At 39.9% G+C, this 16,038-nt stretch overlaps 1 protein-coding gene across 6 annotated transcripts in view; it reads right to left on the bottom strand.

Annotated features, from left to right (window-relative positions):
• AP2B1 (adaptor related protein complex 2 subunit beta 1) overlaps window positions 1-16,038 on the bottom strand; it is a 125,484-nt gene that overhangs the window by 59,606 nt on the left and 49,840 nt on the right. For all 6 annotated transcript variants that reach the window (XM_066263362.1, XM_066263366.1, XM_066263364.1 and 3 more), the window contains exons 12-14: window positions 15,276-15,374; window positions 7,544-7,803; window positions 245-437 (exon numbers count right to left, since the gene is read on the bottom strand). In XM_066263362.1, the coding sequence (XP_066119459.1) occupies window positions 245-437; window positions 7,544-7,803; window positions 15,276-15,374 (552 nt within the window). The remainder of the gene's footprint in view (window positions 1-244; window positions 438-7,543; window positions 7,804-15,275; window positions 15,375-16,038) is intronic.

Raw genomic sequence — 16,038 nt, 5'->3', positions numbered from 1 at the left:
GTTAACATTAATAGTTCTATTTAGAGGCAGACCAACAAAATAATCCTGTACACTTGTAGACATACCCATACCACTAACGGCCAATATCATTAATTGTCTAAAGAGAAATAATTCTGTCCTTTATTAAAAGACAATCTCTGCTTATCAAGGAAAGATCTAGTTCTAAAACACAGAATAATTTAAAGGTCTTTAGCATTTCAAGAATCCAAATCAACCCAGAGAAAGAAGGAAGAAAGACACTTACCAGACTATCCAATCCTCCTCCCAAGAGATCCACTGCTCCCACCTGCATGGAGGATACCTGCGGCACATTGACTGGGGGACCGAGGTCTAGGTTTAAAAGGTCCCCCAGAAGGTCACCTTGAGACGGAATGACCTGAGGCTGTTCCAGGTTGGTGGCAGTGGTGGTGCCAACAGGGCTGTCACCTGCATCAGTGCTGTAGTCATACACACAAAGAAGGGAAAACAGAAAGGTCAGTTTCCTCTGGACATGATAACAGGGCATTAGATATGTAAAATATAAGGGGGAAAAAAACCCTCTTAATTTATAATAATTTGTTGATGTACATGAAGAGATAATAGCAATTTTTGTTTTTATCAAAATACAGCTACTAAAATGAAAATAAATGTATACTACATAACCTCAGTAATGGGTCAGTTTTTTTTTTTCAAATATTTTTTTTATTTATTCATTTTAGAGGGGGGGAAAGGAGCAGGAAGCATCAACTTCCATATGTGCCTTGACCAGGCAAGCCCAGGGTTTTGAACTGGCAACTTTAGTGTTTCCAGGTCGACGCTTTATCCTCTGCGCCACCACAGGTCAGGCAGTAATGGGTCAGTTTTAATTGAGCAGCTACTCTATGAGGAAGGAACATAATGAGAACTCTGGGGAAATATTAAAAAAAAGAAATACATTTTCTATCCTCAAACAACTTACACTCTAACAACTATAAAATATCAGCATTCATAAAATGGCTAAAAAGCACATTCACTGTGTAACAGCAGAAACAAGCACTGTGTGAGTGTCTGCATATAACAGGATATAGATGAGAAACAAAACAAGACCAGGTGAGGCTGACTGTAAAGGCCTCTAAGAATGGATTTATGACTAGATTTTGAAGAATAGCAGAGTTATGAGAAACTACCAGGAAGAGACCTTCCAAAGAGGAAGGGATGATTTCTGTAAAAGCACAGAAATGAACAATTTGACTTTAGGATAGTGAAAAAATTACACTAGCAGGAGCAGAGATTGGGACTGGTAAGATCTGAAGGAAAAGACAATGGGGAAGTTAAAACTTTGAAACGGGTCTGGGCCCTAGCAGTTTGTCTGGCTCAGTGGCAGAGCGCTGGCCCAGCATGTGGATGTCCTAGGTTTGATTCCTGATCAGGGCACACAGAAGCAACCACTTACTTTTCCACTCCTCCCCTTTAACCTCCCCACCTCTCCACTCCTCCCTCAGCCATGGCTTGATTGGTTCAAGCACATCAGCCCCAGGCACTAAAGATGGCTCCATGGAGCCTCTGCCTCAGGCACTAAAAAATAGCTTGGTTGTGAGCATGGCCCTAGATGGGCACATGCAGGAGTCTTTCCCTCTATCTTCCCTCCTCTCACTTGGAAAAAAAGAGAAAGAATAAAAAAGAAACTAGGCTACACAGTTTATTTTTCATATGGTAGACAATGTGGAATCACTCTCACTTGTTAAAGAACTAAAAACAACATTAGAGGAACATTATTCCAGCAGCTGTGTGTATAATGGATTGCAGTTGGGATTATGGACATGAAGATCAGCTAAGAGTAATCTAAACTGCTACTGTCTCTACACTGTAAAAATAAAAAGGAAGTGGTAAGTTCCAAGAGATATTAAAAGGACTAGACAGGGCCCTGGCTGGTTGGCTCAGCAGTAGAGCATCGGCCTGGGGTATGGAAGTCCTGGGTTCAATTCCCAGTCAGGGCACACAGGAGAAGCGCCCATCTGCTTCTCCATCCTTCTCCCTCTCCTTTCTCTCGAACTCTCTCTTCCCCTCCCGCAGCCAAGGCTCCACTGAAGCAAAGTTTGCCCGGGCACTGAGGACAGCTCCATGGCCTCTGCCTCAGGCGCTGGAATGGCTCCGGTTGCAAGCAACACCCCAGATGGGCAGAACATCACCCCCTGGTGGGCATGCCAGGAGTCTGTCTGTCTGTCTCCCCACTTCTCACTTTGGGAAAAAGAAATAAAAAAGGCTGGACAGAAAAAAATGATCTTTTGAATAAATGGTGCTAAGTCAACTGGATAGCTGTGTGGGAAAAAGGAGCCTTCACTCTGATACCTCATAACATAAATAAAAATTAAAAGAGGTTTAATCAGACAAATGTGAACTGGAAAATCTAGGAGAGTATCTTGATGACCCTGGAGTAGACAGAATTTTCAATAAAAAGTACTAACCATCAAAGAAAAAAAATTAATGGATTCAACTTAATTAAAATTAAGAACATCAGCCCTGGCCGGTTGGCTCAGTGGTAGAGCATCGGCCTGGCGTGCGGAAGTCCTGGGTTCAATTCCCGGCCAGGGCACACAGGAGAAGCTCCCATCTGCTTCTCCACCCCTCCCCCTCTCCTTCCTCTCTGTCTCTCTCTTCCCCTCCCGCAGCAAGGCTCCATTGGAGCAAAGATGGCCTGGGCGCTAGAGTGGCTCTGGTCGTGACAGGGCGACGCCCCGGAGGGGCAGAGCATCGCCCCCTGGTGGGAGTGCCGGGTAGATCCCGGTCGGGCGCATGCGGGAGTCTGTCTGACTGTCTATCCCCGTTTCCAGCTTCAGAAAAATACAAAAAAAAAAAAAAAATTAAGAACATTTCTTCAAATGATACCATTAAGAGAGTGAGAGAAGATATTCTCCATAAACTGGGAGAAAATGTTTGTCAATACATTATTGACAAATGGCTTTATTGACAAACGACTTACATCCAAATTATACAATAAATTCCTACAAATCATTCAATCAGTATATAAAGAATTCCTAAAAAGACAATTCTTTAAAAAATAAGGAAAACATCAGGCATGTCACAAAAGAGGATACACTATCAGGCTATAGACAAGAAGAGGTACTTCATTTTTACTCATCAGGAAAATGCAAATTAAACTTCAACAACATACCACTACACACCTACCAGAATGACTAAATTCAAATGACTGACCATACCAAATGCTGTGTAGGATGTGAATCACCTAGAACTCTCATATATACATTGCTGGAAGGAATGTACATTGGTACAGTCACTTGGGAAAATTGGCAGTGTTTCCTGTAGCTAAATATACATCTATGATCCAGCAATCCCACTCCTAGGTGTATACACAAGAGTAATGAATACATAAATCTACCAAAAGCCATACAAGAATAGTCATAGCAGCTTTATCCAAAGAAGCCCCAAACTGGAAATAATCCGAAAGTATATAAACAAAAGATTTAAATAAATTATAGTATATTCAGGCAATGGGATACTATATACCAATAAATAGGAACACACAACTGATAACACAGCATAGATTAGTCTCACAGAAATTATGTTGCATGAAAGAGGCCAGATGCAAAAGAGTATAATTACTGTATGATTCCATTTCTATGATTTGCAAGAATCGGCAAAACTAATCTACAGGGACAGAAGTCAGTGGTTATCTCCGGATGGTGGGTATTAACAGCAAAGGGGCATGAGGAATCTACGGTGCTGGAAATAGCATTTATCTGATCAGGGTGGTGGTTATATAAATGTATACATATGTAAAAGCTTACTGAGCTATATTCACTGAAGATTAATGTACTATTAATACTAAGATTATAAATATCAATTTAAAAAGTGGAGGAAAAAATTCCATAAAGAAAATTCCAAAGATTTAAGAAAAATAAGTAAAACCAATCTTAAATAAGTTTAAAATAGAATAGAAAACAGCAATTGAGAAAATCTGAAAGTAGTTCAAACTGCTTATTAAATATTAAGAAATTAGTTGTTAAGGAATTACTAAAATCTAATTTTATTTTTTTTAGGTCCTTATCTATTATAGATACCATTTAAAGTATTTCTAAGTGAAATAATATGAGTTCTGGGATTTAAACTACTCCAACTCCCCTCACCACCTGCCAAAATTTATAGGGGTGACAAATGAAATGTAACTGACAAAACAGTGATAACTGTTGAAGCTGAGTGCTTGTTACACCATTCTATCTGGCATGTTTTCTAAGATTTATATTAAAAATGGGGGGCGGAGCAAAAAACACTGTAGAAAGCCCATTAATAAACAGATGTTTTCTTAAAAAACCCCAAGTAGGTTTTGACAATACCTGAAAGTAGAGGACTGAGAAGGATGAAGACTCAAACTCAGAGAATAAACAAAAACCAAGAAGAAAGCCCTGACCAGCTTGCACAGTAGACAGAGCATTGGCAAGCATGCAGATGCCCCGGGCTCAAGCCCTTGTCAGGGCACACATGAGAAGCGATCATCTGATTTTCTTCCCCTCCCTCTCCCCCTTCTCTTTCTCTCCCCCTCTAGCAGCCAGTGGCTGGGTTGATCTGAGTGTCGGTCTCAGGCACTGAGGATAGCTCAGCTGATTCGAGCATCAGCCCCAGACGGGGTTGCCAGGTAGACCCCAGATGAGAGGCATGTGGGAGTGTATCTCCCCTTCACTCAAAAAAAAAAAAAAAATTCACACAAACTAAGAAGGAAAAGACTATTGATGACTACTGATCCTCTTTATAATTACAGAGGAATCTGGAGGAATGATGGGGAAAATAATACAGTACATTGTTTTAAAAAAAATATTTTGGGCTCATTGATTTGAGGGGGGGAGGGAGAAAAACATCAATTTGTTGTTCTACTTATTCATGCATTCATTGTTTGACTCTGGTATGTACCCTGACTGGGGATCAAACCCCATAACCTTGGTGTATTGGGAGACATTCTGACCAACTGAGCTACCAGAAGAGGGCCAATTCTGTTAAGGTTTTAAGAAAAAAGAATAATAATAGGTAGAGAAATCCAACAGACAGCTAAAGAGAAGGGATTGGCAATCAGAGTTAGAGAAGTAGACTTGGGAAGAAATTCATATACATAAAGGACAAATCAGCAAAGTAACACAGGGGGATGTTATTAACATCGGGGACCTAGAATAAGAAGATAGATCAAGTGTTAGCTTCACTAATTACTACCGGGGGTCCTCAGGTTACGACAGTCTTGACATATGATATTTTGAGCTTACAATGCTCACCCCCATTAAAAAAAAAATTGAGACATGAGTGTTTCGCTTATGCTGTTAACATCATACTTAACGGACTACGTGGGCAAACTAGTTTGGCTGAGTGCGGTGGAAGAATACGCAGTAATGCGGCCTATGAATGAGGGAGTTGGCCCCTTTCAGTGAGAAAGCCAACCACAAGAACAGAGGTAAGGAATTTTTTTTATACACATTTTTTGTCAATTTTTCTGTTACTACAGTACAGTGTACAGTACAGTATATTTATTTCCTTTTCCTTTTTCTGTGACTTAATTGTATTTTTATGTTCTAGAATCTAGATTATGATTTTACAACTGTGTTAGGATAGGTAAGTGACTTAGGCTAGGGTGTGTTTTGACTTACACCAAAATTTGAGTTACGTCACTGTCATAGGAATGAAACTATGTCATAACCCGAGGATCCCCCTGTAGTTGCATGATCTTGGGCAAGTAACAATGTCACCAAAACACAGGGTTTTGTTTGCAGGAGGGTCAAATAAAAATATGGTGTAAAGTGAAAAGCTTTGTAATGTATCAATGTAGCTGATACATGTTTAGTAGGTAAGTTCCCTAAGGGGAATACATGGAGAAGCAAAGCAGAAAAGGTTCAGAATAAACCTTGTATAACAACCAAGATTAATGACCAGAGAAGAGAATGAACACAGAACTGCAAAGATTAGAAAGAAAAAAATAATCTAAGAAAGGTAACTAGAAGGAAAAGTGTCAAGAAAGCCAAGAGGTTAAGTATCTAAATAGGGGGTGTGGAGGTGGGATGGTGGTGGTACAAATATAACCAAAAAATTAATTGAAAAGTCAAAAGGGGAAGCAATTGCATATATGCCTGTCAAGAAATAATATGAAATTGCCATAAATGGTATTTCTCAGCATATGAAATTCTACCATCTTGTGATATGTACCATTTAGAAAATGTGACAGAACACATTTATCAGTACCTCTAAATAGAAGATATGTAACAATGCATATACTTTCCTTCACTATAAGAGGAGAAGAGTATGAAAAGATAAAGAGTTAGATGAAAAGCACATTAATTCCAAAGATTCTACAAGTCAAGAATATGGTAAATCATTATTATTCATTCTTTCTAAATGGAAAATACATGAAAATTAACATGAAAATGTTTCCTATTTTGAACTACATAACTGTCCTATTTTCAAAGCATATTTTCAAAGGTGAGATTTTTCTAAATTAGACAACTACTTACCATCTCACCCCACAGAGCAACTGAAAATATAGAAATCAACACCCAACAGAAAAGCATTTATTCCTTCCCCAAATGATTTAAACAGACCTAGTGAAGTAAAACTTTTTTTTTTAAGCGAGAGGAGGAAGATAGATTCCCACACGCACCCCGACTAGGATCCACCTGGCAACCCCCATCTGGGGCCGATGCTCGAATCAACTGAGCTATCCTCAGCACCAGCGGCCAACACTCGAACCAATCGAGCCACTGGCTGTGAGAGGAGCAGAAGGAGAGAAGGGGGACAGTGAAGGGAAGAGAAGCAGATGGTCACTTCTCATGTGTGCCCTGATCAGAAATTGAACCCAAGATGTCTGAACGCTAAGCTGATGCTCTATTCACTGAGTCAACTGGCTAGGGCCAATAAAACATTTTAAACCTCTACAAGAGACAATATGGTTTTACAGTGCTACTGTATTGCATCTCAGAGGCATCTGACTTAACCTTATGCTGCAGAAGAGAGCTAGGTAATGTCAGTACTATTACAGACATGCCATTTGCAGTAAAATATCACCCCTCTTTATTTCAAAGGAAAATCCATTTTGGCTTTGTGTTTCCTTTAAAAACACAAAACAAGCACAAATGGACAAAAGAAGGTTATCCAAAAAGGATTCCAATAAGGAATTGTGAAGGTAAGAAATTAAAGGCTAGCCTGACCCAGTGGTGACAGTGACAGAGCATTGACCTGAAACTCTGAGCACCCAGGTTCAAAACTACAAGATCACCAGCTTGAACAGGGTCGCCGGCTTGAGTATGGGATCATAGACATGACCCCATGGTCACCAGTTTGAAGCCCAAGGTCACTGGCTTGAGCAAGGGGTCACTGGCTAGGCTGGAGCCTTCCCACCCCAGTTAAGGCACATATAAGAAAGCAATCAATAAACAATTAAAGTGCCACAACTACGAGTTGATGCTTGTCATCTCTCTCCTTTCCTGTCTGTCTGTCCCTCTCTCCCTTGCTAAAAAACAAAAACAAAACCGTGAGGAAGTTCAACTCTGTCAAAGCAAAGAATCAATTCTCACTCAAATCCAGTCCACCTGCTTACCTCCCATGATGTATTGGCAAATGCTTGCGATGGATTCCGTGACTTCCTTCCACAAAAGCATTGGGAGGCTTGTGGTACACAGAGGCCAAAGAACCAATATGGCAGATTAGCTCATCTAGCAGAGTTGGCTCAATAAGATCTGTCTCCTCAGAGATCAGTGGCTTTTCAGACAAGACTACTTCTTTGGCTGTGACAGGGTCCGTTGAGAGAAGCCGCCAATAAATATAGCCTCTATCTCGAAGGTCAGGATTATCAGAATCCTAATGAAAAGACAAAAGCAAGAAGGTTGCAGGGGTCTCCAAACTTTTTACACAGGGGGCCAGTTCACTGTCCCTCAGACCATAGGAGGGCTGCCAAATACAGTGGTCCTCTCACTGACCATCAATGCAAGAGGTGCCCCTTCCAGAAGTGCAGTGGGGGCTGGATAAATGGCCTCAGGGGGCCGCATTGCGGCCCGCGGGCCGTAGTTTGGGGACGCCTGGCAAAGGAAACTTTTCTCAATAGAGAAAACCAAACTGCTGGATTTAATATCAAGGCAATGCTATAGTGATTTATGCACAGCTGGCTGTTAAGACTCAATTTAGTTTTTTGTTTGTTTGTTTTTTAACAGAGACAGAGAGAGAGTCAGAGAGAGGGACAGACAAGAACAGACAGGAATGCAGAGCATCAATCATTAGTTTTTCGTTGCAACACCTTAGTTGTTCATTGATTGCTTTCTCTTATGTGCCTTGACCATGGGGCTACAGCAGACCAAGTAACCCCTAGCTCGAGCCAGCAACCTTGGGTCCAAGCTGGTGAGCTTTGCTCACCAGATGAGCCCACACTCAAGCTGGCAACCTCAGGGTCTCGAACCTGGGTCCTCCACATCCCAGTCTGATGCTCTATCCCAGGGGTCCCCAAACTTTTTACACAGGGGGCCAGTTCACTGTCTCTCAGACCGTTGGAGGGCCGGACTATAAAAAAAAACACAACTATGAACAAATCCCTATGCACACTGCACATATCTTATTTTAAAGTAAAAAACAAAACGGGAACAAACACAATATTTAAAATAAAGAACAAGTAAATTTAAATCAACAAACTGATCAGTATCTCAATGGGAACTATGGGCCTGCTTTTGGCTAATGAGATGGTCAATGTCCAGTCCCATATTTGTCATTGCTAGCTGTAACAAGTGATATGACGCGCTTCCAGAGCTGTGACACATGCGTCCCATGTTACGAGAAGTAGTACTGTACGTGACGTCGCGCTTTGCGGCGCTGCCACATACAGTACTCCAGGAGCACAGGATGCGGATGCTGACCACCTCTGAAAGAGGTGGCCCTTCTGGAAGTGCAGCAGGGGCCGGATAAATGGCCTCAGGGGGCCACATGCGGCCCGAGGGCCGTAGTTTGGGGACCCCTGCTCTATCCACTACGCCACCGCCTGGTCAGGCTCAATATAGTTTTAATACTGTCATAATTTTGTAATTTTTAATGTTTCAAAAACTTAAACATAAATTGAGATGGGTTAGTCCAGTGGTTGGCAAACTTATCAGTCAACAGAGCCAAATATCAAAAGTACAACGATTGAAATTTCTTTTGAGAGCCAAATTTTTTAAACCTAAACTATATAGGTAGGTACATTCCTTATCAAAGTAGCACCCACACGTGGTATTTTGTGAAGGAGCCACATGTGGCTCACGAGCTGCAGTTTGCCGACCAGGGGATTAGTCTTTTTTTGGGTGTGTTGGCTGTTGTCATTTTTTAAAAATTGAATTTATTGGGGTGACACTGGTTAATAAAATTATATAGCTTTCAGTTATATAATTTTAATACATTATCTGTATATTAAATTGGGTGTTCACCAGCCCAGAGATGTGTTAGTCTTAAAATTCAAATGCAAAAAAAAAAAAAAAAAAAAAAATTCAAATGCAAAGGGAACTTGGGAAAATAAAGTTTAATTTAGTAAAAATTAACTGATAAGATGGCACTGGAATGTAAAAAATGTTTTTTAACTGCTATAAATAATAGGATTATTCATGAAATACATCATATATATATTTCAATCATACTTCTTTCTTCATTCAAATATTTATTAGATATCTCCTACAGAGACACTGGCTAGGCCCTAGAAATAAAGAGATAACAACCAAAGTGCCTGATTTTAATGTGCTCATAGAGTATTAATTATTGCAATATAGTATGAGATATTACTATTTTTTGTGTGTGTGTGTGTATTTTTCTGAAGTAAGAAGCAGGGAGGCAGAGAGACAGACTCCCACATGAGCCCAACTGGGATCCACTCGGCATGCCCACTAGGGGGCAATGCTCTGCGCTTCTAGGGCATTGCTCTGTTGCAACCAGAGCCATTTTAGCTCCTGAGGCAGAGACAATGGAACCGTCCTCAGTGCCCAGGCCAACTTTGCTCCAATGGAGCCTTGGCTGCAGGAGGACAAGAGAGAGATAGAGAGAAAGGAGAGGGGGAAGGGTAGAGAAAAAGATGAGTGCTTCTCCTGTGTGCCCTGACCAGGAATCAAACCCGGATCATCCACATGCTGGCTAATGTTCTACCTGAGCCAATCGGCCAGGCAGAGATATTACTATCATTTAAATCAGGGGTCCCCAAACTTTATACACAGGAGGCCAGTTCACTGTCCCTCAGACCGTTGGAGGGCCGGACTATAAAAAAAAAAAAAAAAGAACAAATCCTTATGCACACTGTACATATCTTATTTTAAAGTAAAAAAACAAAACAGGAACAAACACAATATTTAATAAAGGACAAGTAAATTTAAATCAACAAACTGACCAGTATTTCAATGGGAACTATGCTCCTTTCACTGACCACCAATGAAAGAGGTGCCCCTTCTGGAAGTGTGGCGGGGCCGGATAAATGGCCTCAGGGGGCCACATGCTGTGGGGCCGTAGTTTTGGGACCCCTGATTTAAATAATAAAAAAACTGTTAAACTAAGTACTTCCAAAAGGGGTGATGCTTGATCTTAGCGGTCTTGTTTTCCTGTGGTAGTTTTAAAATAATTTTTACATGCACATCACAATTTAGAATATAAAAATGTCTCCCCCAATCATCCAGCCCTTCCCCACCCAAAACAGCTACATTGTGTTATTTATCTTTCCAGACAGCTCTCCCCACACATATGTATTTTATACGAAACCAGTTTCATGTTATAAACACTGCTCTCTGCATGTGGCTTTCCATATTGGCACACAGAGCCATAGTTTTCCATTGTATGTGTAGCACTCATCATTATTTACTAGTGTCCTACTGATGACATTTAGATTGTTGCCTATCGATCTATCTATCATCCATCCATTTGTAATCATTATAAAGTAGGAATAAATACCCTGGTATATGCCTCTGAAAGTCTATATGGTGGCATATATTTATGCACAAGTTGTTTCAGTGGTATCGTGTTATTAAAAGCAACATTAAGTCCGTTTCAATTTCTGTATTTAAAACAAACATACAAAAATATTTTCTTTAAACTAGGCCAGTTTGAGGGTTTTAGTTTATAAGTAAATAGTTTATAAGTAAATAGATGAATGGTTTATGATTTAGTCACTTAAGGCTGTGGTCCCCAACCATTTTTGGGCCACAAACCAGTTTAGTTTAATGTCAGAAAATATTTTCACGGACTGGCCTTCAGGGTGGGACGGATAAATGTATCACGTGACCAAGACAGGTGTCAAGAGTGTCTTAGACGGATGTAACAGAGGGAATCTGGTCATTTTTTAAAAATAAAATATCGTTCAAACTTAAATATAAATAAAACGGAAATAATGTAAGTTGTTTATTCTTTCTCTGCGGAATGGTACCAAATGGCCCACGGACTGGTACCGGTCCGCGGCCCGGGGGTTGGGGACCACTGACTTAAGGCACATATCGTTCAGCTCAATAATAGCAATGATCCTGATGTTTTCACTACATGGTTTTAAATAGTTTCTCTTAGTCACATATTGCTTAATTTGCACTCAATGAATCTCTGTAAAGACATACACACAAAAACAAACAAACAAAAACTCATGGAGATACAGCAAGTTAATAGAGTATAAACATGGTAAATTTTATCTCAAGTTCATTTTTTTTAAACCATAATTTGACAGGTTTTCATTATTAAATTTTTAGGCCTGACCTGTGGTGGCGCAGTGGATAAAGCGTTGACCTGGAAATGCTGAGGTCGCCAGTTCAAAACCCTGGGTTTGCCTGGTCAAGGCACATATGGGAGTTGATGCTTCCAGTTCCTTCCCCCCTTCTCTCTGTCTCTCCTCTGTCTCTCTCTCTCTCTCTCTCTCTCTGTCACTCCCTCTCCTCTCTAAAATGAATAAATAAATAAAAATAGAAACTAAAAAACAATCATCTATCTTTAAAAAGAAAAAAATTTAAATTTATTGTGTTAACATGAATTCAAGTATCCTACTCAATAACACCCTTGACTCCCACCAATGTGCCATTACACCCACTTTGCCCCCTCCCCCCTCCCCCCTAGGACTTGGTATTCTGTTATTTGTATCTGTTATATATACATAATTTGGCTAATCCCTTCACCTTCTCTGATCCCATCCCCTCATCCCTCTTCCCTCTGACAGTTGTCTCTCTGTTTGCTGTGACCACACCTCTGCCTCTATCCCATTCCTCAGTTCACTGTGTTCATTAGATTCCACATGTGAGATCACATGGTATTTATCTCTACCTGGCTTATTTCACTTAGCACATTAATATCCAGGTTCATTCATGCCATCGCAAATGGTAAGATTTCCTTCTTTTTCACAGCCACATAGTATTTGATTGTGTATATATACCAATGCTTTTTTTATCCGCTGGTCCACTGTCAGATACTTGGCTGTTTCCAGATCTTGGCTTTGTAAATAATGCTGCAAAACACATGGGAGGTGCATATCTTCTTTTGAATTAGTATTTTGGGATTCTTAGGATATATTCCTAAAAGTGGAATAGCTAGATCAAAAGGCAGTTTCATTTTTAATTTTTTGAAGAAACACCATACTGTTTTCCACAGTGGCAGCAAAAGTCTGCATTCCCATCAACAGTGCAGGAGGGTTCCCTTTTCTCCATACCCTTGCCAGCATTTGTTGTTTGTTGATTTGTTAATGAGAGCCATTGTGACAGGTGTGAGGTGGCATCTCATTGTGAATTTAATTTGCATTTCTCTGATGATTAGTGAGGTTGAACATTTTTTCATATGCCTATTGGCCATCTGTATGTCCTCTTTGGAGAAGTGTCGATTCATTTCTTTTCCCCATTTTTTAATTGAATTTGTTTATCTTCCTGGTGTTGAGTTTTAGAAGCTCTTATACATTTTGGTTATTAATCCTTTATCATACATATTGGTGAGTATGTTCTCCCATTGTGTGGGTTGTCTTTTGATTTTGTTAATGGTATCTTTGCTGTGCAAAAGGTTTTTAGTTTGATATAGTCCCATTTGTTTATTCTGTCCTTTATTTCACTTGCCCGCAGAGGTGTATGTCAGCAAAAATATTGCTACGAGAGATATTGGAGAGTTTACTGCCTGTTTTCTTCCAAAACTTTTATGGTTTCGCAACTTACATTTAGGTCTATTATCCATTTTGAGTTTGTTTTTGTGAATGGTGATAAGCTGGTGGTTTAGTTTCATTTTCTTGCATGTACCTGTCCAATATTCCCAATGCCATTCATTAAAGAGACTGTCTTTACTCCATCCTATACTCTTGTCTCTTTTGTCAAATATCAACTGACTGTAAAGGCATGGATTTATTTTTGGGTTCTCTGTTCTGTATGCCTGTTCTTATGCCAGTACCAAGCTGTTTTGATTATAATGGCTTTGTAGTATAACTTGATATCAGCAAGTATGATACCTCCCACTTTGTTCTTCATTTTCAAGACTGCTGAGGCTATTTGGGTTCTTTTTTTTTTTTAAATTTTTTCTTTTTGTATTCTTCTGAAGCTGGAAACGGGGAGGCAGTCAGACAGACTGGGATGCACCGACTGGGATCCACCTGGCACGCCCACCAGGGGGCGATGCTCTGCCCATCTGGGGCGTCGCTCTGTCGCGACCAGAGCCAGTCTAGCGCCTGAGACAGAGGCCATGGAGCCATCCCCAGCGCCTGGGCCATCTTTGCTCCAATGGAGCCTTGGCTGCTGGAGGGGAAGAGAGAGACAGAGAGGAAGGAGAGGGGGAGGGATGGAGAAGCAGATGGGCGCTTCTCCTGTGTGCCCTGGCTGGAAATCGAACCTGGGACTTCCGCACGCCAGGCCGATGCTCTACCACTGAGCAAACCAGCCAAGGCTATTTGGGTTCTTTTTTAGGTTCCAGATAAATTTTTGGAATATTTGTTCTAGATCTGTGAAGTGTGCCATTGGTATTTTTATAGGAATTGCATTGAATCTATAGATTCCTTTGGGTAGTATAAACATTTTAATGATGTTTATTCTTCCTATACATGAGCACGGTATATGCTTCCACTTGTTTGTATCTTCCTCGATTATTTTTTTTCAATGTCTTAAAATTTTCTGAGTACAAGTTGTTTACCTCCTTGGTTAAATTTATTCCTAGATACTTACTTTTTTTGTTACAGTAGTGAAGAGAATAGTTTTTTTAATTTCTCTTTCTGGCAGTTTATTGTTGGTGTATAAAAATGCCACTGATTTCCAAATATTGATTTTATATCCTGCCACGTTGCCAAATTCATTTATCAGGTCAAGTCGTTTTTTGTCTGCGACTTTAGGGTTTTCTATGTACAGTATCATGTCATCAGCAAATAATGACGGTTTTACTTCTTTTCTAATTTGGATGCATTTCTTCTTCTTGTCTGACTGCTGTGGCTAGCACTTCTAGAACTATGTTGAATAAGAGTGGTGAAAGGGGGCAACCTTGTCTTATTCCTGATCTTAAGGTGACTGCTTTAAATTTTTGCCCACTGAGTATGATGTTGGCTATTGGTTTGTCATAGATGGCCTTTATCATGTTGAGGTATATTTCCTGTATTCCGACTTTGCTCAGTTTTGAGCATAAATGGGTGCTGGATTTTATCAAATGCTTTACTGCATCTATTGATATGATCATGTGATTTTTATCCTTCATTTTCCTCAAGTTAATCTTTACCACATTCATAGCCTGCATTATTCCAATAGAAATGCATATTTACAGGCGTGGGCAAGGTAGGTTTATAGTTGTGACTACATGAAAGAGTTTACTCCTGTATTATTTATTAATAAACCTACTTTTGTCCACCCCTATAGGTTATGTCCTTTATTAATATTAAAGAGTCTAAATTCAATTTTCATGAATTATAAAAACTGGAGCCAGTCAATTCATTTAAAAGCCACACCACCTGCCCTGGCCCAGTAGCTCACTGGATAGAGCATTGTCCCAGCATGCCGATGTTGTGGGCTCAATCCCCAGTCAGAGTACATGTGAGAAGCAACCAATGAGTGCACAACTAAATGGAACAACGGCGTGGAACAATAAGTGGATGTTTCTCTCTCTTTCAAGTCAATGAAAAAAATTAAAAAAATAAAATAAAAAATAATCCATAAATACACACATACACACAAAATAAAAGCCATATAACCAACTAATTTAGTGGAATACATATAAGGACTGTTTTTATATTTTAACAGGAGGATCTAAACACTAGTGAACCCTTCCAATTGAAACATCCCAAATGAACCTTCTTGGGGAGTTTCATAATCTCCTACAATTTAAAATCAACCCTACCCTTTCCCCAGATTTCTTACCTGTGTTGCCAAACTCAAGACCTGCTGTACCAGCTCCTGTGTTTCTGATGGTTTCTTGAGAAACAGCTTCACTATGGCAGTAAGCAGAGTGAGCTGCACCTAAGCAGACATGATTTCACAGGTAAAGTGAAAGGCATTTGCATTATTCATACCATCTTTTCCAAAACAGCATTTCTTTAACTATAAGTTACTATGGGGTCTTTCTGATTTTGATGGAAAGTTAAAACTGAGCCAATACCACCAAGAGCAGTCAAAGGTATCCATCAACTGAAAACTCATTAACCTATTCTCAAATTGCATTTTTGGTATCAAAAAAGGTTTACTTGTTTCTGGCCCAGACAATTACCTATATTTCTTAAAGTACTTGCCAACACTGTGATGACCATAAAACTGATACCTGACCAAGTCCTTTATTATTTACTCCCACCAAAGGCTACAATTCTAGAGGAACTAGGGAATCATCTGTCATACTGGGGCAAGAGCAGAGACAGTAAAATTATCCAATTTTCCCAATGCCAGATCATAGCCAATTAAGAATGGGGTGCTGAACCACAAAGCTACTGGCTTATATGTGTTCTCCTAAAATTACTATTGTGGATTATATACATGAACTTTAATTTGCAGTAAGTACAAATTCCAGAGGAAAAGAATTTAATAATTTATCTGCTTCTCTGGGCCTGTGGTCTGGTATCTCAATTTTGGTAGAGATGAAGATGGGAAGGAATTTAATCATCCAGAGAGAATCTTTTCAATCTGCACATGC

The sequence above is a fragment of the Saccopteryx bilineata genome, chromosome 2 (assembly GCF_036850765.1).
Source record: "Saccopteryx bilineata isolate mSacBil1 chromosome 2, mSacBil1_pri_phased_curated, whole genome shotgun sequence".
Lineage (NCBI taxonomy): Eukaryota > Metazoa > Chordata > Mammalia > Chiroptera > Emballonuridae > Saccopteryx > Saccopteryx bilineata.
Note: the sequence above shows the minus strand (reverse complement) of the source record. Positions and strands in the feature narration are given on the sequence as shown.